The sequence below is a fragment of the Eptatretus burgeri genome, chromosome 10, assembly GCF_056783735.1.
Source record: "Eptatretus burgeri isolate ZD-2024b chromosome 10, Ebu_testis_v1, whole genome shotgun sequence".
NCBI classification, from domain to species: Eukaryota; Metazoa; Chordata; class Myxini; order Myxiniformes; family Myxinidae; genus Eptatretus; species Eptatretus burgeri.
In genome coordinates, this window is record NC_140970.1 from 43,492,836 (window position 1) to 43,513,690 (window position 20,855).

The window sequence follows — 20,855 nt, forward strand, 5'->3', positions numbered from 1 at the left end:
TGAAAATTGACTATTTTAGAAAATCAACCGAAGTTGACCTTTTGACCTCAAGATAATTTAGTGGTTGAATGCAATGACCAAACGTGCAAATCCTCCTCAAATTTCAAGTCAATTGGATTAAAATTGACAATTCTAGAAACATGGCCTATGTTGACCTTTGACCTCAAAAATATTTGGTGGGTGAATTCAGTTGGCTGCTATGAAAATCCTCTTTAACTTTCAAATCAATTGGATGAAAATTGAGGATTTTAGAAATCTCAACCTAGTTGTTGACATTTGGCCGATGTCACCTTTTTGACTGATGCTGACCTCAAAAATACTTGTTCATTGAATTCATTGCCCTGATATGCAAATCATCTGTAAATTCAAGTCAAGTGGATTTCAATTGATAATTTTAGAAATATCTCAAAAATAATTGGTGGCTGAATTCTGTGACTTACTTTGAAGGTCCTCTTCAACTTACTTTCAAGTCAATCAGATGAAAAATGAGGATTTCAGAAATATCACCTAAGTTGTTGACCATTGGCCCATGGTGACCTTTTGGCCCATGTAGACCTCAAAAACAAATTGGCGCTTGAATTCAATGAACAAAAATTAAACTTCAAATTTCAAGTCAATCGGATGAAAATTGACCATCTATCTATAATTCCAGCAATCTCTGTGTGTGTGTCTGTCTGTTTGTCTGTCTGTTTGTCTGCGACCGCCGTTTCTCGACGACCGCCGGTCCGATCTCATTGAAACTTGCCAGGAATATTGCCGGGGGCCCGTGGATGTGCCTTTTCGAGGTTTGATATCAATCGGACGAGCGGTTCCCAAGTTACGGCCATTTATCTGTCGACCAATGACAGGACACGGTGCTATGACATCACGAATGACGTCACAATTAATGTTTATTTTATTTGTTTATTTATTTTGCACGATCGACGGTCCGATCTGATTGAAACTTGCCAGGAATATTGCTGGGGACCCGCGGATGTGCCTTTTCAACGTTTGATATTAATCGGACGAGCGGTTCCCAAGTTACAGCCATTTACCTGTCGACCAATGACAGGACACGGTGCTATGACGTCACAAATGACGTCACAATTAATGTTTATTTATTTATTTATTTATTATTTATTTTGCACGATTGAAACTTCCCAGGAATATTGCTGGGGACCCGTGGATGTGCCTTTTCAAGGTTTGATATTAATCGGATCAGCGGTTCCCAAGTTACGGCCATTTATCTGTCGACCAATATTTGCGAGAGAGGGGGATGGGAGAGGGGTGGATGAGAGTGGGGGCGAGAGAGAGGGGCGACAGAGGAGGGGGGGAGAGAGGAATGGCGAGACTCGGGGGAGAGAGGGGGGCAAGAGAGGGGGAGAGAGAGGCGGGGCAAGAGAGAAGGGAGAGAGAGGGGCGAGAGAGGGGGCGAGAGAGGGGGGATGAGAGAGGGGGCGAGAGAGAGGGGGCAAGAGAGGGCTGCACATACTGGCACGCACCTACGGGCCCCACCCCTATGGGGCCGTACTACTTTTATAAATACGGTCTATGTTGATCTTTTGGCCTATGTTGACGTCTAAAATAATTGGTGGTTGAATTTAGTGACCTGATATGAAAATCCTGTTCAAATTTCTAGTCAATTGATTGAAAATTGAAGATTTTAGAAATCTGACAAAAGTTGTTGACTTTTGGCCTGTGATGAGTTTTTGACCTTTTGACCTTAAAAACAAGAGGCTTCTTGCATATGACGAACTCTACCAGGTGGTGAAGTTTCGTGAAGATTGGTTTTAAATTGTAACCTGTAGATGATTGATATACAAACAAACAAACAAACAAGAAAAAGATGCTGTGCAGAACACGATACTTGCAAAATTCACCCCCCCCACCCCCAATCTCGAAAGGTTGCCATGGATACATCAAATTGTCCATTTCATTGAGATTAAAATTGACAATCTTAATCAAAGCTCAGGTCAATCGGTTGAAAATTGATTATTATCTTTCAGATTGAAATTGATTTCAGAAGATTGACCTTGAGTTGACCTTTGACCGTTTAACCTCAAAAAGAGTTGGTTTCCAAATTCAGTGATGGACTATGCAATTGCTGCTTGATTTTCAGGTTAATCGGATGAAAACTGATGGTTTTTCAGATGAAATTTGATGATTTTAGAAGTTTGACCTTTGACCTTAAAAAGCTTCCCAATTCAGTGATGGACTTTGCAAATCCTGTTCAACTCACAAGTTAATAAGCTGTAAATTTATGATTTTTCAATTGAAAATAGATGATTTTAGAAGTTTGACTTTGAGTTGATCTTTGACCTTAAAAAGCTTTCCCAATTCAGTGATTGGCTATGCAAAACCTGTTCAACTTTCAAGTTCATAAGATGTAAATTTATGATTTTTCAATTGAAAATGATGATTTTAGAAGTTTGACTTTGAGTTGATCTTTGACCTTAAAAAGCTTTCCCAATTCAGTGATGGACTATGCAAAACCTGTTCAACTTTCAAGTTCATAAGCTGTAAATTTATGATTTTTCAATTGAAAATTGATGATTTTAGAAGTTTGATCTTTGACCTTAAAAAGCTTTCTGAATTCAGTGATGGACTATGCAAAACCTGTTCAACTGTCAAGTTCATATGCTGTAAATTTATGATTTTTCAGTTGAAAATTGATGATTTTAGAAGTTTGATCTTGAGTCGAGCGTTGACCTTCTAATCTCCAAAATAGTTGTTTTCCCAATTCAGCGATGCACTATACAATTGCTGTTTAATTTTCAAGTCAATCGGATGAAAAATGAAGATTTTAGAAACTTGACCTCGATGACTTTTGACCTCAAAATCAATAGGCTTCTCAGTTGAGACTACCTCTACAACTTGGTGAAGTTTCATGAAGATCGGTTTAAAATTGTGACCTGTAGGTGATTGACAAACAAACAGAAAAACAGAATAACAAAATCGACTGACCATTATACTTGAAAAATCTTTGATTTTCGCAAGTAACTTATAATAATAAGGCCATGTACCAAGTTTTGGTTGAATATGTTAAAGGGGATGAGAAAAAGTCGGAAAAACCATCGGTGGGACGGACGGATGGACTGCAAACCTTATAGTCCCCTCCGGTGAAACCGGTAGGGGACTAATAACAGACCAGAGCAACCAATATACTTCCGAATCTTAGATTTGACAATTAACAAACAGAAAGACCTTCAGTAGTGGAGGTAACAAGAAAACTTCACGGTATGGTCCATGAATCGTAATTACCTACATAGATGGAGGTGGATATTTCGAGCCCTGGGAGGACTTTGTGCCACTTTCTAAAACCCATATCCAGAGACCAGGTAGGTCTCCATTTCATCTCCTGAAACCCACCCATGTGTGCATATGGAGATAGCAACCAACAACAGCAACTTTCATGCATTTACACTTATACACAAATCAGGGTTTATTTTAAGGAAATTTTAGAACTGCACAAATCTTTGAGGCAGGTGCCATGGCCCAGTGTTTGAGATTCTCTGAGTCTGAGAAGCATTTGTAATGGCTATTTTTTAACATGTTATAGATTTTAAGTTCCTTTGTATTCTTTGACAAGGTAAACAACACAGGATGCCTAACTGGAGTCTATAAAATTAGTATCATGAGCTAAAAGTATAACCGTAAATATCCAAGTGCATTCAAAACGAGCAGAAATTTGGAACACCCTTGCTAACTACTCAATGTCTCATTATAAATTATATTATAAATATAAACTCAGTTTTTATTATAAATTTTAGTACTGCACAAATTGGATTTAGAACTGCACAAGTAGGGGGTCTACTGCACGTTAAAATAAACCATGACACAAATAAGTGTACACACACACACACACACACACACACACACACACACACACACACACACACACACACACACACACACACACACACACACACACACACACACACACACACACACACACACACACACACACACACACACAGTGGGAGGGGGAAGCGAGGAGGGGTGGGAGGGGGAAGCGAGGAGGGGTGGGGGATGGTTGAGCGGGAGAGAGAGACAGAGGGGGAAGCGAGGAGGGGTGGGAGGGGGAAGCGAGGAGGGGTGGGGGTGGTTGAGCGGGAGAGAGAGACAGAGGAGGGAAGCAAGGAACGAGGAAGGGGAGGAAAGCAAAGCCTCAGCAAATGATGGAATTTTTTCAGAGTAAATTAATCAAAATATTATTATAATGTTTTTCCAATTTTCTCTTGAGCTCCAAGCTCATTTGTCCCGTTGCTTTACTTATTCTAATACTCCCGTTATGTTAATGTTCTCTTAATTCGACCTTTAATTGAACTTATTTTGTATTCCTACCTCCAGATATTAATTATTTTCATTACAGTCAATAAAGTTACACTTTCGGAACATTAATTTTTTCTTCACCCAATATAATTGTCCAACAGTAGAGAAGGTTAAGTTTAATGCTTTGGAAAGTTCACATTTTCTTGTGTAAATATGGAGGAGAGGAGGATGGCCTTCCTTGCTTGAAGTAAATACCTAAATACACTTAGTTATAATAATCGTTCATTTCTATAATATTTCAAATTTCACTCCAGATTTTGACACTGAATTAGTCCACATGGTTTGACCCTCAAATCCACAGACAGATTTCGATGATATACTTTGATTAGTCCGTGACAATACGTCGTGGTTCCAAGGCAAGGCATTTTTGAATAGGCCAAAACAAAATGGCGGCTTAAAACCACTGTGAGGGGAAAGCCGTTTTGTCTTTTTCGTGATGAGCACCACATTAATTATCTTCAAAAGGGGTATTTAAATTTCCACAAATACCCAGCTTTCATTCTGGGACCACCTTGGAGTTCCCTTAGTATGAAAGTAAAGTTTTGGGCTGCTAGGTTTCATGGTTTTGGAGTTATGGAGGACACACACACACACCCTCCCCCAAACACCCAACCACACGCACGCATGCACGCACACACACACAAAATTATAGATATATTATTTATTTATTTATTTTTAATATCTTCCTATCTTGTATTCTATCTTCTATATATCCATCCATTTCTATTCTATTGGTTCACGAAAAAATATTTTCACGAAAAATATAAGTGACCACGATATTCGTTATTGTTGTGTGTCTGTCTGTCTGTCTGTCTGTCTGTCTGTCTGTATGTCTGTATGTCTGTCTGTCTGTCTGTCTGTCCTGAGCATAGCTCCGTGGGTTTTGATCTGATCCTGATGAAATTTTGGTGTGAGGTTTATATCATGATCCAGTTGTGTTTTCCTGAAAATGGGCATGGTCCGCCCATTATGGGCGGAGCCACGCCCAAAAAACGTGTTTTTAGGGGTAGCCGATTTCAATTTGCATCTTCTCTTAGGGGTTTTGTCGAATTTAACAGGGGCTTTGGTATTTGGTTAGCCCAATGGCACCTGCAGAGCCCCACGGAGCTCGATTTTTCATTTTACTCCCAAGGTCAAGGTCACAAGGTCACAAACTTAGAAAATTGCAATTTTGAAATAAAAATTTTCTTTTCCGAGGGTTTTGTCGAATCTGGCAGGGGTTTCGGTATTTGGTTAGCCCAATGGCACCTGTAGAGCCCACAGAGCTCGATTTTTCATTTTCGTCCCAAGGTCAAGGCCACAAGGCCACAAACTTAGAAAATTGCGAATTGTGTTTTTAGGGGTAGCCGATTTCAATTTGCATCTTCTCCTAGGGGGTTTGTCGAATCTGGCAGAGGTTTCGGTATTTGGTTAGCCCAATGGCACCTGCATAGCCTGACAGAGCTCGATTTTTCATTTTCGGCCCAAGGTCAAGCAGACAAGATCACGAACTTAGAAAATTGCGATTTTGGCATAAAAAAATTTCTACTCCGAGGGGTTTGTCAAATCTGCAAGGGGTTTCGGTATTTGGTTAGCCCAATAGCACCTGCATAGCCCCACAGAGCTCCATTTTTCATTTTCGGCCGAAGGTCAAGGTCACAATGTCACAAACTTAGAAAATTGCGAATTGTGTTTTTAGGGGGTAGCCAATTTCAATTTGCATCTTCTCCTAGGGGGTTTGTCGAATCTGGCAGGGGTTTTGGTATTTGGTTAACTCCACGGAGCTCGATTTTTCATTTTCATCCCAAGGTCAAGGTCACAAGGTCACGAACTTAAAAAAATTGCGATTTTGACATAAGAATCCATCTTCTCTGAGGGGGTTGTCGAATCTGGCAGGGGTTTTGGTATTTGGTTGGCCCAATGGCACCTGCATAGCCCCATGGAGCTCGATTTTTCATTTTAGTCCCAAGGTCAAGGTCACAAGGTCATGAACTTAGAAAATTTCGAATTTTGACATAAAAATCAGACGACCGCCCAAACTTTGAGAGCTGGGATGACAATATTTTTTATTCATAATCTTGAGGTCATTCCCCACCTTAAGTCTTGAAACCATTTTGCTCTATCTCGAACACCTTGCCTGTGGCGCCCCCTTCAAGTTTGTTTTTACGCTGATTTCATCAAAGTATGGATAATCCGAGGAGTGCGAAATGCCATATAGCCTATATGATGTTATATTGTTCCTGGAATGTTCCAGAGGAAGTTTTTCACCAAAGGTCATAATCCTTTACCTTTGACCTTTAAAGTTCACAAAGGTCAAATTTTCAAAGTTGTGGGAATCGAACCGGGTTTTCGACCTTCTTCGACGAACTAACTCCATTAAGCTAAAGCACGTATCCTGTTTCCTCATTTTAATGTCCACAACATTGTTTTGGGACCTTTAAAGGTTATGCAAAGGTCAAATTTTTAAAGTTGTTGAACGAAACCGGGTTTTCGACATTTTGCAGCTAATAACCCGTCACTCGTACCACATCATGTTGATCATTTTTATAACTTGGTCAAAAATTATCACATTGTCTCATCCTTGACTTCTGAAACAATCTACATCGTCAAATACCGCTCGTGAACCATCGTCGTCTTCAGACTTGTTTATCTATTTTCTATTCTATTTTGTATTATATATATGAAGAGACAAATGTCTACTTTTGTCACGGGTAATCTCAGCTGTCGCCATGAGTAGTGAGTTATCTGGCTTGACAAGATGGCGTTATTTATGGTTCCTTCCACATTTAAAGCAACTTGGATGAAGAAGAAAAAAACTCACTGGAAATCGTTTTTTGGCAACCTTTTTCGTGCACCATTCGCGTTGCAGCACAAGTTTAAATAGGGGAATCAAAACTGTCTATTAATTACGTATTATTGGACCGTGCCGCCGTCTATGAGTTCTGTTACATAATGTTGGAACGCAACTTTAGACATTTAGACACCACAGACCCTTTAGATCCCTTAACCCTCCTTTAGATCCTTTAGACCCTCTTGACCATTTAAAGACCCTGTAGACCCCTAGGCCCTTTAAAGACCCTTACTGCACCCCTTACACCCCATGAAAACCCTTTAGATCCCTTTATTCCCATTTAGACCCTTTGGACTCCTTAGCCTCTTTTGACCCCTTAGACTTTTCAGATCCTTGAGATCCTTTTAAGACCTTTTCGACCCCTTAGATCCTTTAATACCATTTAGACCCTTTTTAGACGTATATACCGTCTTCGAACCTTCAGAAACTTTTCAGACTTATAGACCTTTAAGACGCTTTGCACACTTTAGACCCCTTTTGCTCTTTAGCCAGTAGACCACTTTCGACCCTTTCCACCATTTAGACCCTTTTTTGTATGCACAGTCGAGGCTTGTGGAAGAGTTAGTACACTGAATGGATCAGGACGTAACAGGACGAAAAAGGAACGCTGGAGATGCATGCAAAAGGAAAAGAACAGTCGAGAGAGAGGGTGGAAACACCAACAGCAGAGTTGAAGGGCTAGATAGAGGGATGGGTGTGGGGAGGAATGGGGGACAGGAGAGGACGCATAATGGTTGGTCTTATGCGCTATTGTCTGTCTGTCTGTTTGTATATACCGGTTTGTCAATCGCCTACAGGTCACAATTTTAAACCAATCTTTACGAAACTTCACCACCTGGTTGAGTTCGTCATAAGCAAGAAGCCTATTGTATTTGAACTCAAAATGTCAACATCAGCCAAAGGTCAACGACTTCGGTGAGATTTTTAACATCCTCAATTTTCATCTGATTGACTTGAACTTTGAAGAGAATTTGCATATCAGGTCACTAAATTCAACCACCAATTGTTTTTGAGGTCAACATGGACCAAAAGGTTAACATAGGCCAAAGGTCAACAACTTAGGTGAAATTTTAAAATCCTCAATTTTCATCTCATTGAGTTGAACTTTGAAGAGGATTTCCATATTAGGTCACTGAATTCAATGAAGAAGTATTTTTGAAGTCAACATAGGCCAAAGGTCAACAACTTCGGTTAAATTTCTAAAATCCTCAATTTTCATCTCATTTAATTGAAATTTGAAGAGGATTTGCATATTTGGCTATTTTATTGAACCACCAATAATTTTCCAGGGCAATTTTGTTTCATAGATTTCGCAACTATCGTGCCATGCACAACATCTTTCTTGTTTGTTTGCATGCAGGATCTCTCAAAAAGCTGTTTATGGATTCGGACGAAACATGGTGGATGTGTTGGTTGTGCGACGAGGAAGAATTGCTTCATTTTTGGTGAGGATCCGATTCCAGATCCAGAGACGGCAATTTTTGAATTTTTAAAGTGATTGTTCACCATTGAGAGATGGGTCCAAAAACGATATATAGCATGATATTTCAAAAAGTTACATCCCGATATGGTTTACTGGATCAGGCATTACGTTGCGGAGGTGTGCAATCTACTGAGTGCCCTTCTAGTCGTAAATGTAATGAACAAGTTAAATCACTCATATCAGTTTCATTTTGTGCTTCTGGATTGTGACGTGGAACTGAGTATAGATAGACCTAACTACTGCATTATTACAATCATGTATTACTGTGATTCTTCTTCCTTTGCTTCTCCTGCTTCCGCATGTTCCGTGCTATGGAGTGGAAATAAATGACTTCCGGTTTATATGTGTCTGGCTATGAGTTAAGAACATAACATGGCGTAGTCGGCTTTGTTCTTTCGTGAATGGCTCCTCGGACGTGGCATCAATAATGGCGGCATTCGTCGACATGGTGGCAGCACAACGGGTCATACTAAACATCGCCCGAAGAAGGCCGGAGAAGACTGGAGACGCCCGGACACTATTTTTTTCTTTAGTTGTCTGAACTGCTGCTAAGCTCAATTACACTGTTTAAATTTTGAGGTCAAGAGTTTGTATAGCGTATCGCATTTTTGTTTTAAAACATGAGCGGAAATTAAATAAATTAAATAGAGTTACGAACACCACCCAGAGAAGTCCGAAGACGCCTCCGGACATCTCCAGGTGGTGTACGTAACTTTATTTAACTTATTTAATTTCCAGTCTTCTCCAGGCAGTGTTCGGAACTTTATTTAATTTCCGGACTTCGGGCATCGCCATGAGATGTGCATGAGATTTAATTTAGGTCAGAACTGACGGACTTCTCTGGACTTCTCCGGGCAGTGTTCGTAACAATATTTAAATTTATTAAATTTCCGCTCACGTTTTAAACCAAAAATGCGACAAGCTCTACAAACTCTTAACCTCATAATTTAAACAGCAGAATTGAGCTTATCAGTTCAGACTGCAAAAAGAAAAAGTCTTCGGGTGTTTCTGGACTTTTCCGGGCATCTCCGGGCGGTGTTTAGTTTTTACCAAGCACAACAGCACCGCCATGACGAAGAAATACGTCTGTTGCGTGAGGCATTGCTTTCATGTCCTCGACTGCCTCGACCTTTGTCTGAGATCTCAACACATCATCAACCCGTGCTCAATGAAAACATTTCATTGCGAAAGCTCAACTCCTGGAGGGAGCAATGGAATGACTACACGCTCGTCATTTGCCTGACGGACATGGCAGTGGAAGAACAACTCGCCACCCTCAAAAACTGTTTCAGCATCCAAATGAGATCCGTGCTCAAGAACGCTGTGGAATTGATTGGCGATACCACTGTTGATGAAGTGATCACCCTCATCCATGCATACTTGCAGGCATAGCATCATCAGATTCATGATCTGGTGGAGTTTTTTGAGCGCAAGGAGGAGGAAGTTGAGACGTTTGACTCATTCCTTTGTCCACTCCAGGACAAGATGACAAGCTCCACCTTGACAAGATGATGGTCAATTGCCATTTCGTCATCCAGATTGTCACTGAGATTCCCGATCTGGATGTCCGTTGGAAACTGCTTGCAAAGCTCGACCTCAATCTTGAAACAGCGATTGTTACATTCTGACAAGAGGAAGGTAAAAAGGCTGACGTGATGGTTTCTGGCACTTATGGGACTAACCTGAAATCTGTTTCCAAGACAGCACCTCGAATCAGAAAGCCAGCGGTATATCGACCGACACATGACAGCCATCACTGTGTAAAGTGTGATGGCAATCCACACTCTGACATGACCAAGTGCCCTGCAAAAGGCAAGAAGTGTCATAAATGCGGTATTTTTGGACACTGGAAAAGTGTGCTGGAAATCCAGAACCACAAGGACAACAACGTCCAAATCAGCTGTTCGTCACATGGTGCTGGTAGCAGGTACCACTCAGGTTAACCTGGACAGCACACCACATATTCAGAAAGACGTCTCAGATTTTGATGACAATCCCCTCGGACATGTGACTTTTCTACCCAGCACTGGAGCGGAAGTCATGGGTATTGGTCCCATGCATCTGAAGCTGCTGGATATCGACATGGATAATCTGGTTAATGTAACTGGTGATGTGAGAGTTACCGTTGCAGACGGTGCCTCGATGCAGTGCCTGGGAACAATCCATATGATCCTTCACAGACGTGATGAGTCAATGTCGGAGACAATGTACGTGTGCAACGGTGTGGGAGATGGCATGTTTCACTTATCAGTCCCCACAAGAGCTACATTGGTGTTTGTGCGAGAAACAGACAACCGGTACAACCATGCATTCAATATGGGTCCTGGACATCATCCCAGATACTGACCCATTGCCAGAGCTACGGAACCAGGTCACGGCACACCTTGTGGCTGAATTCAGTGATGTGTTCGATGCCATCGTCCTACAACTGATGAACTGCACACCGATGATGATTAATCTCCGCAACGATGCAGTGCCGTTCCAAATATGAAGGACACGGCCAATCCCACTCTCCTGGAGAGACCAGGTAAAATCCAAGTTGGATATCATGTACAGAAAAGGCATCATTGCACTGATGGGCAGTGAACCACTGGAGTGGTACCATCCCCTCGTTGTCACACCCAATGCTCATGGGAAGATTCGGAGGTGTGTCGATCTCTGTAATCTTAAACGTCACGTTGAGAGACCCATACACCCTATGACAATGCTAAATATCACGCGTCTCCACTTCCAGATTCTTTAGAATGGCTGATGCGACCCATGGGTACTGGAAAACCCCACTCAAATAAAATAGCCAGCTCACCACAGTCTGCATCACACCAGGGGCTAGATACAAATACCTACAGGCCCCCGTGTGAATGGATGCTAGTGGTGACGAATGTTGCTACCGTGGCTACATCGTACTGGATGGTCTACGCAACACCGTCAAAGTGGTCGATGACATCCTGATGTTTGAAAATTCATTCCTCAAACACATACAGCAGGTACAACAGTTCTTGATGTGCTGTCACATGCGTAGGATCACATTGAATCCTGAGAAATTTCAGATTGCTGAGGCCCAGGTGAAGTTCTATGGGTATGTTGTTGGACAGAATGGTATTGTTTCAGATCCTTAAAAAGCTGAACTCGATCACAAATTTCCCTACTTCAACCAACATCATAGATCTTTGCTCGTTTCTTGGCATGGTTCACCAGCTGGACAATTTTTCGGCAGACATTGCCAGTGCATCGGAACCACAACGTGGACTGTTCAAGAAAGGATCTGTCTTCGATTGGACTGGTGATCATGATAAGACATGCAACACCATTAAAAAAACATTCTTGTGTCTCCACCAGTCATTGCCCATTATGATCCAAAGTTACCCTCTGTGCTTCAAACGGACGCTTAATGGTTACATGGCCTCGGTTTTGCTCTGTTGCAGTTACATGGTGACCATCGTAGACTGGTCCAGTGTGGATCACGTCACATTTCAGACACGGAATCCAGGTATGCCATGACGGAAGTTTGCCATTGTAATGGTAAATATTTTTTGTTGGGAGGGGGGAGGGTTCCGGGCAACCAGGGAACACCCCTGGATTTGCTACTGGAGCTCCTGACCACATACAAAGCTTTCGTCCGCAGCCTGATGGAGTACTGCTCTCCCCTCTGGGCTGGTGCTGCTGCCTCTCACCTTTCTCGGCTTCACACAGTGGAAACGAGGGCATTTAGGATCATTGGTGTCTCCCGAGATGAGGCTGAGTCTTTGGACCTCTCACTCTCTCACCGCAGGCAAGTCGGTGGTCTTTCTGTCTTCTACCATCTCCTCTCTGCCCTCGCCCACCCTACACCCCTTGCTCTATCTGCAATATGTCCCCCCCCCCATATTTCTGTAGGGTGCTCAAGGTCCGCCATCAACCCCTTCTGGTAAAACTACCAAAATCACGAATCACTGCTCTCCATCACTCTTTCATTCCTCTTTTCCCCCCACTTTTGGAATGAACTCCCACACTCTGTTCCATCCCACTCTTTCCTACAGACCTTAAAAACAGCTGTTCACCACCACTTCTTATCTTCCCCAATCCAAAACCTCGATGTTTTCTACCCCCATTAATCCACTCCAAACTCACCTCCTTCAAATTCCCTGCTTTCCTTCCTGAAAGTCCCTTTCGTGTCTATCTTGTATACCCTGTTCCCCCACCCCATTCCTCTCCCTTCCACAGATCTCCAAATGACTGTTCCCCACTGTTTTGTTCTTCTCTCTCCCGCCCCTCTTGTCTCATGCCCCCCTTGCAGTGCCTTTTGGTTAGCTGTCATACGATCCTCGACAATGTATACAAAAAACAAAAACTTATCTCAATGATACCCGCTTCTTCAAGCGTTTTCACTTCTTGCGAGACAGCATCACGGACAGCAAAAGGTAAATGGCGAAGCTTCTGCTGGATTGGCACCACATCGGGCTTTATCTTCACTCTGTGTACAAATCTTTTTGCATAGCCAAGAGTTCCAGTGACGTTAGGATGAGATGTCCGCCAAGCCGATGTTTGATGTCGCCATCTCCGAACCTGCTGCCATCAATTGAACTTACGTCGATCATTATGGCTCCCAAAAGACCCAATTTGAACCAACCAGACAAGAAGAGGAGGAAAACAATGACCATGGAGGTCAAACTTGATATCCTGAATAAATTTTCATCAGTTTCTGCTTCATATTTCCATCCATCCATTGGGACCATACTCTGCGCAGAGCGATGGTGCTGCCAAAGCAGACTCCTTGGCTACTGGACACAATCCTGCATGGTTTGCCACTCCGACACAGGATACCAGCATGCTGGCACTCATTTTGCCGACCTCGGAAGGATGACAGGCAGAGTCAACCCCACCTGGTATTAATTCAACAGCGAAGTGGGGTTTTAACTCAGGATCAGAGGATCCCAAGCCCATCACCCTAACCATTGAACAAAAAATCAGGCATGCTTCATCTTTGGCCAGGTAATATGGCGTGAATGAATCAACCATTAGGAGGGCACGGAAGGCCGAAGATAAATACCTACACAGAACTTCACAGGGAGTTAAAACAGAAGGCAAAGCGAGTGACGATAACACAATTCTTTCAGCCAACTTCAACAACTACCACCAGCACTTCAACAACATCCACCAGCAAATCATCACCCAAACCTCCAACAACCACCTCACAATGAGGTGTGTTATTTTGCAATAATACAGTACTATTATGATACTAACACTGATTTTAATGTATGTTTAATAATGCTACACCATTCCATACAAAGAAACATGGGGGGAAAAAAGCAAGAAAGGCTGTTTTCGGGTCAGCTTTTGGTAACCTGAAACATATCCCCAATTTCCCCATACGTTTAATGACTCCTCCAACGCGAATTCCTCCAACACGAGGTTATCCCAGAACGGATCCCACACATTGGAGGAAGTTTTACTTGGAGTACAATATCTCAAAAAGTTATGGATGGATTCACACAAAACTTGATGGACAGGTTGGAAGTGCACGAGAAATAATTGATTCAATATTGGTGAAGATCCGAATCCAGATCTGGATACAAGAATTATTTAACTTTAAAATGATTCTTCACCATTGATAGATGGGGCTAAAAATGTTGTATGATATCTCCAAAAGTTGTGGATGGATTCGAATGAAACTTGGTGGACAGGTTGTGTGTCTGATAAGGACTAATTGATTCAATTTTGTTGAAGATTCGAATCCGGATCCAGATACGAGAATATTTTTAAAGTTATTCTTTACCCTTGAGAGATAGGGCTCATAAACTATGCATAGCATGATATCTCTAGAAGTTGGGATAGGATGACTTGTGACAAAACGAGATGTAAGAGTTCGTTAGGTGACGAGAACAAGCCGATTCGATTTTGGTTAAGGTCTGGAATCAGATCCGACCTATCAGTGGGATACAAAATTTAAACTGTTCAGCCTGATGGAGGTGTGCGCTCCACCAAGTGCCGTGCTGTTCTGTTTCGCCAAGTGTCACTCGATGAGTGATTTTTCATGTCAGTTTGTTTGTTTGTCCGCACAAGACTTTAGTGTCTTTCTCCGCAACCGCTCGTCGGATCGAGACGAAATTTTCACCCTCGGTGTGAATACTCAAGTGTAATGTTTAATGACAGTTATGACGTCATAGGTCACGTGGTGTGGCAGCCATGTTGGAAAACTGAAAAAAATTGGACCTCCGTATCTCTTAAACCGCACCAAGGGAAAAAAACTTAAAACTTGGAAAATAGTGTAGTAGATAGTAGAAAAAATCGTGCAAATCATGATACAAGCATCAAATTTGGCATTTCTGTTCTGCAGGGCTTTTTGATCAAATCTGCCCGATTGGCCATTTGAAAATCCAAATTTTGAAAAGTAAAAATAAAAAAAAACTTCAAAAAAATTTGAAGTCACAGCTGGCTGAAATTCTTGAAGCGCAAGTGAACATCCCAGACAGAGAACCAAGGGGAGATGCAGTCATCATTGATGGCTCAGCACTTATCAATGCCCTACCTCCACGCACTTCAAAGATATTTGATGACTATGCTAAAGAAGACATCATCCCAAAGGTGGAATCCTATGGTGCCAGGTACGAGAGGGTGGACGTAGTGTTTGATGTGTACAAGAAGTCAAGTCTGAAGTCCGAGGCAAGGTCGAAAAGGGGGCAAGGAATCAGAAGAAGAGTGACAGGAACCAGTAAGACCCCAAGTAACTGGAGAAGCTTTCTTCGAGATGACAGCAACAAGACTGAGCTGTTTCACTTCCTTGTGGAAAAGATGTGTGAAGCACAGACGACAAGCACGGTCATTGTCACAAAAGGAGAAGATGCCATTAGCAACACAAGGAAGTCACTGGATGCTGTGTCTCCATGTTGTCATGAAGAAGCAGACACTCGAATATTTGTACACGCCAGGGATGCAACGACGGATGGTAGCAAGTCCATTATCATTAAGGCTAATGACACGGACGTACTAGTCATTGCAATATCTGTACTGCCATCCTTACAGGAACTAGGTCTTGAGAACATGTGGATTGCCTTTGGCCAAGGAGCCAAGGCGCGATGGATTCCAGTCCATGAGGTAGTTTCTGCAATAGGGCCTGAGAAAGCTAGAGGGATCCCATACTTCCATGAGTTCACTGGATGTGATGTCGTGTCTGCCCTCCGTGGTAAAGGGAAGAAAACTGCATGGCAGACTTGGAACGTCTTCGATGATGTTTCTGAAACATTCACCAATCTCAGTCAGCATCCAACATTGATTCGTGATCTTGATTTTTTTGAAGTTTTTTTTTCTCTTCAAATTTTTCAAAATTTGGATTTTCAAATGGACAATCAGACAGATTTAATTGGAATCCCCTGGAGAACAAATGTGCCAAATTTGATGCTTGTATCATCATTTGCACGATTCCTCTCAAAAATTGCTGTTATCTGCCCCACTAAAACGACAAGTACTCCTAATGGGGAATAAGTGATTTTTTTAAGACGTCATAGATGCCTTCGTTATGACGTCATAATTGCATATGTAGAACGCTACATATGATCAGTATGAAAAATTTTGAGGGTCAATGGGGGATAAATTGGTCCACAGAAAAAAAAAAATTTGAGACGCCATAGGTCATGTGATTGGGCAAACATATTGTTTTAGTTTTTTTTTAAACCTTCAAAAATCTTCTTCTCTGAGGTGGCTGAACAGATTGAGGCGAAACTTAACTCGAATGACTGCCTATCCATGAGGCACAAAGCCTATCCATAATTGATAGATCACATGGTTTGGCAGTCATATGGGGTTGAAGAAAATATTAAATGTTTTCTCTGGAACCACTTAATCAATCGATGTGAAACTTTAGAATTATGATCTCGGAGTGATGGGGAATGCATGTTTTAAATCTCAACTTGATCGGACACCCGGTGTGTCAGGCCAAATTATTTAATTTTTTGACATGGGTTCCTTTTGATTGATTGATTGGTTTATTTTAACAAAGCTCACTTGGCTGTGCCTGGATGGGTTTGAGGGTAGAGGAGGAGCAGCTGAAATGTGAATCCCATCCAGGTTCCTTCTGATGACTCCAATGCAGGACTGCACCAATTTTGGTTTGCATTGAATTTGAGTTTAATACATTTTAATCCCATTCTAAATTAAATCGAATGTTCATGGTAAATGTCATGGGTCAGGGTCAGGTGTAAAATGAAAGCGGGACGTCTTGGTACCCGGTCATCACTGGCAGTTGTAGTCTGCGCTATTATTACCAACCGATGGTTGTTTGTCCATGCTCAGTCGTCGTTAGTGTTGAGCGTTAAGCAAGGAAGCAGCACAGCACCATTCAGTGTTTTGTAGACTCTGCTGGGGTTCGAACCACCGATCTCCCCAGACTCGGTGCGGATGCTTTATAATTGATTTGCTGGTGCTGTTGCAACACTTATAATAATCGGGATTATACATGTTACAAATAAATAAATGTTGGCATATATTATTTAATATAAACAAAACTCAAACTCCCGCCCTTTTGTAATAAATAAATAAATCGGAGATGCGAGCCGTCTGTCTATCTGCTTGTACCTTCCTGTGTACGTTTGGCTTGTCCGATATATATCCTTTGTCAGGACATGAACAGGCACCGCGGACATCCTGACATACTAACAACACACGGACAAGACGGCCGGAGCACGAACCCAGTTAATTTCGGATAAACTTTCAGCCTTCCTTTCCTGCACGTGCTCTCCCCCAATGTGAAAACCCTTCATGTAATTCGCAAGAAGTTTCCGGGAGCCTCAGAATCCCCCGCCGCGGGATGATTAACAGGGAACACGCCGCGGACCCGACAGAGCCACGTGGCACTCATCAGACACCTCCGACCTCTCACCGCCTCGCAACCCGGAAGTGATGCTTACGCAACTTCCGGTTCCTCCCCCTGGCGCGCCCAGAGAAGGGGAAGCGGAGAGAGAGGAGTGTGTGCCTGTGTGTGAGAGTAAGTGAGTAAGTGAATGTGAGTGTGTGCGAATGTTCATGTGAGTGAGTCTCCCTAAGTTGATCCCAGTGTGTGAGTGGAGAGTTGGTGTGTGTACATTTATATTTATTTATATATCTGTGTATATATGTATATATATGTATATATGTATATCTATCTGTATATGTGTGCGAGTTAGAGTTGGTGTGTGTGTGTGTGGTGTGAGAGAGGAGGGAGATAAAAGGAGGGCGAAGAGTTGTGTCGTGGGAGAATAGGTCTTCCGATCTCCTTTGCCCGGTGTCCGCCATGGCCGTCTGCAACGGGGACTCGAAGGTGAGTGTGCCTTGTGTACACGAGCCGTGCGAACTGTTCCACCGGGTTCCGGGGACGTCCGAGACCCGAGTTGACACCATGCCGGTCCTGCTCCACTGAGTGATGCTCTTGCACGGGCCGCATGTTTGTTTATCTTTTGGGGGGGTCGCACCGAGGTAACGATCACACCGATTGGTGGCCTTCGGGCGTTGATGTAAACTTTTGGAAACCCACGTGACCAATGCAAAGCCACCTCGTTGTGCGCGGTGGTCTCGACCCGGGTGTGAACCGCCGACCGTGTGTCCCAATTTGGTGGTTCGGACGCTTCCCCTCCGAACACTCAGATCGCTTCCTCGTTGTCCTTGATCAATAATTGTTTTGCTGACTATCTGGATCAAAGGTCGTGCTGCACGTCGATCAAAAGGTCACTCGGTAAGACCCGTGTTTGTCGCGAGTCGATCTTTGCACACTGTGTACACAAACGGCCAGAGTTTGGGGGGGGGGGTTGGTGCACGTGTAATATATTTGGGGGGTTGCACGTGTATTATATTTGGGGTGCACGTGTAATATATTTGGGGGTGTACGTGTAATATATTTTTTGGGGGGGGTGCACGTGTAATATATTTGGGGGGTGCACGTGTAATATATTTTGGGGGGGGTGCAAGTGCATTATATTTGGGGGTGCACGTGTAATATATTTTGGGGTGCAAGTGCATTATATTTGGGGGGTGCACGTGTATTATATTTGGGGGTGCACGTGTATTATATTTGGGGTGCACGTGTATTATATTTGGGGGTGCAAGTGTATTATATTTGGGGTGCACGTGCATTATATTTGGGGTGCACGTGTATTATATTTGGGGGTGCACGTGTATTATATTTGGGGGTGCACGTGTATTATATTTGGGGGTGCACGTGTATTATATTTGGGGGGTGCACGTGTATTATATTTGGGGTGCACGTGTATTATATTTGGGGGTGCACGTGTATTATATTTGGGGGGTGCACGTGTATTATATTTGGGGGGGGTGCACGTGTATTATATTTGGGGGGGTGCACGTGTATTATATTTTGGCGGGGGGGGGGTGCACGTGCATTATATTTTGGTGCGCCAAACTTTGACCCGATGCACTGCCATCGAACTTCTCTCCACCCAGATGGTAGTTTGGACCGTTTTTAAACCACCTGTTGGACGTGTGAGGCGTTACCTTCAAATGGTAAGAGGTTATACTTCGCAACTTTCCAAAACAACTTTGGTACTTTTACCTCTGCCCTTCAATCCGCTGGTTAAACACGATGATGGTTCGTTGTTGTTGTTGTTCACATCGTGGTGAACACTCAATGTTGTGTCACCTCCAGTTTGTGATCCTCTGATTTGTCACGTCTGGTTAGCCTGGTGTTTGCTCAGTGGTTAGGGGTGGGGGCTTGGGATCCTGGGGTCCTGAGTTCAAGCCCCGTCGGCCACTGAATTGATACACCAGGGGGTTGACTCAGGCTGTCATCCTTCCGAGGTCGGCGAAATGAGTACCAGTTCCAGTGTGTGTACTGGTAGAGGGGCACTGCATCAGCGACACAATCCTGCTTCAAGAAATGATGGCTGCCATACGACCACCACCATGTCAGCTTTTTCCCTCTGCTTTGAACACTTTGTAAAGTGCACAACCTGTATGCAGAATTGGGTGTAGCTTGGGGAGGGAGGGGGGCAAGAACAAGAGACCACGCACAATGCGATGATTTTTTTCCATCTTATTGTTAAATAATTCTGTTCTCATCCTGAAGCTCGGATTTCTGAATCGCCCCTCGTTCACGTCTCTCCCACACCAGGCTCAATAGCCCTTCCGAAGGTCGTGAGCGTTTCCATCACCGGGGATTTACCCCGATCTGTCACGACGTCAGACGTGCTGTCAATGGAGCCCTGGACCAGAATGGGGATTTTTGCATTTTGCCAAGGTGCTGCAACACGGTGCCCTGTTCCACGTTTGAGGCGTACCGTAGAATCTTTAACACTCACAAGCGAATTATAGCAAATGGAACAACCGGCTTAACGTCACCTCTGCAGTCGAACTTACTCGGTGCATTCCCCCATCCATGAAACACCACGACGGCAGTCTGTAGCCCGTCCTGGATTCAAACCCAGACAAGACGGTTCAAAAGGAAGTATGCCGTCTAAGTTAGGCTGCGATCCTAAACTTGCCTGACCTGTGCAATTAAGTGGTGAAAATAATTTGTGTAGTGCGTGTCAAGCTGGGATGATTCTTGTGACCGGTCCAGGCAGAGACGACTAAATTGCAATCTGTGTGGTTGTCACTATGGGCCCCAAGATTTCTGAAAGCATCGTTTCCCAGGTGTGTGTTTTACCTGGTCTGACACTGACACCTTGAAGAGGATGTGTACGTGTGGACGTAAAAACTGTAGTTTTGTCGGATCGATTCAGCTGCTCGCAGGACGGTATTGCATCACAAAGTGCTCTGTCCTTCGGATGGACGTTAAGTCGGGTATCCCATGTGCAGACATTGGCCAGTGGACGTGAACAATCCCACGTTGTCTTTCGTGAAGGGTTGGCAAGTTATCGCCGGCATGCTTAGGAAGTTTCAAATACCCGTCCTCATGAGCAGGGAGTAAGCCTGGTGTTGGCTTAGTGGTTAGGGTGGCGGCTTGGGATCCCAGGGTCCTGAGTTCAAGCCCCGTTGGCTGCTGAATTAACACCAGGGGGTTGACTCAGCCTGTCATCCATCTGAGGTCGGCGAAGTGAGTTCCAGTGTACTGGTCCCGGTGTAGGTATACCATATCCCTGTGTGTCGTAAGAGGCGACCAGGGTTGGCGTCAGGAAGGGCATCCGGCCATAAAACATTGCCTCAAGAAAAAGCCAAACCCCTGCACAGCAGAGAAAAATGGCTGTAAAAACGGTCATTTTTTTTTTTATGAGCAGGGAGTCTGCCTTGGCGGCACAACCAATCGCACCTCAATAACGATGCAACCAGCGG

General features: G+C 43.4%; 1 protein-coding gene across 5 annotated transcripts in view; it reads left to right on the forward strand.

The window, feature by feature from the left end:
* The first annotated feature begins 17,466 nt into the window (after positions 1 to 17,466).
* The window catches only part of GMPS (guanosine monophosphate synthase), a 53,096-nt gene continuing 49,707 nt past the window's right edge, over positions 17,467 to 20,855 (forward strand). The window contains exons 1-2 of one of the 5 annotated variants that reach the window (XM_085898063.1): positions 17,467 to 17,580; positions 17,786 to 17,892. Coding sequence is in view for 4 of the 5 variants with exons in the window: in XM_085898060.1 (XP_085754186.1) it covers positions 17,866 to 17,892 (27 nt within the window). In the remaining variant the exon portion in view is untranslated. Of the gene's footprint in view, positions 17,589 to 17,785; positions 17,893 to 20,855 lie in introns of all 5 variants that reach the window. The other 4 variants (XM_085898060.1, XM_085898061.1, XM_085898059.1 and 1 more) reach the window with 4 other exon arrangements.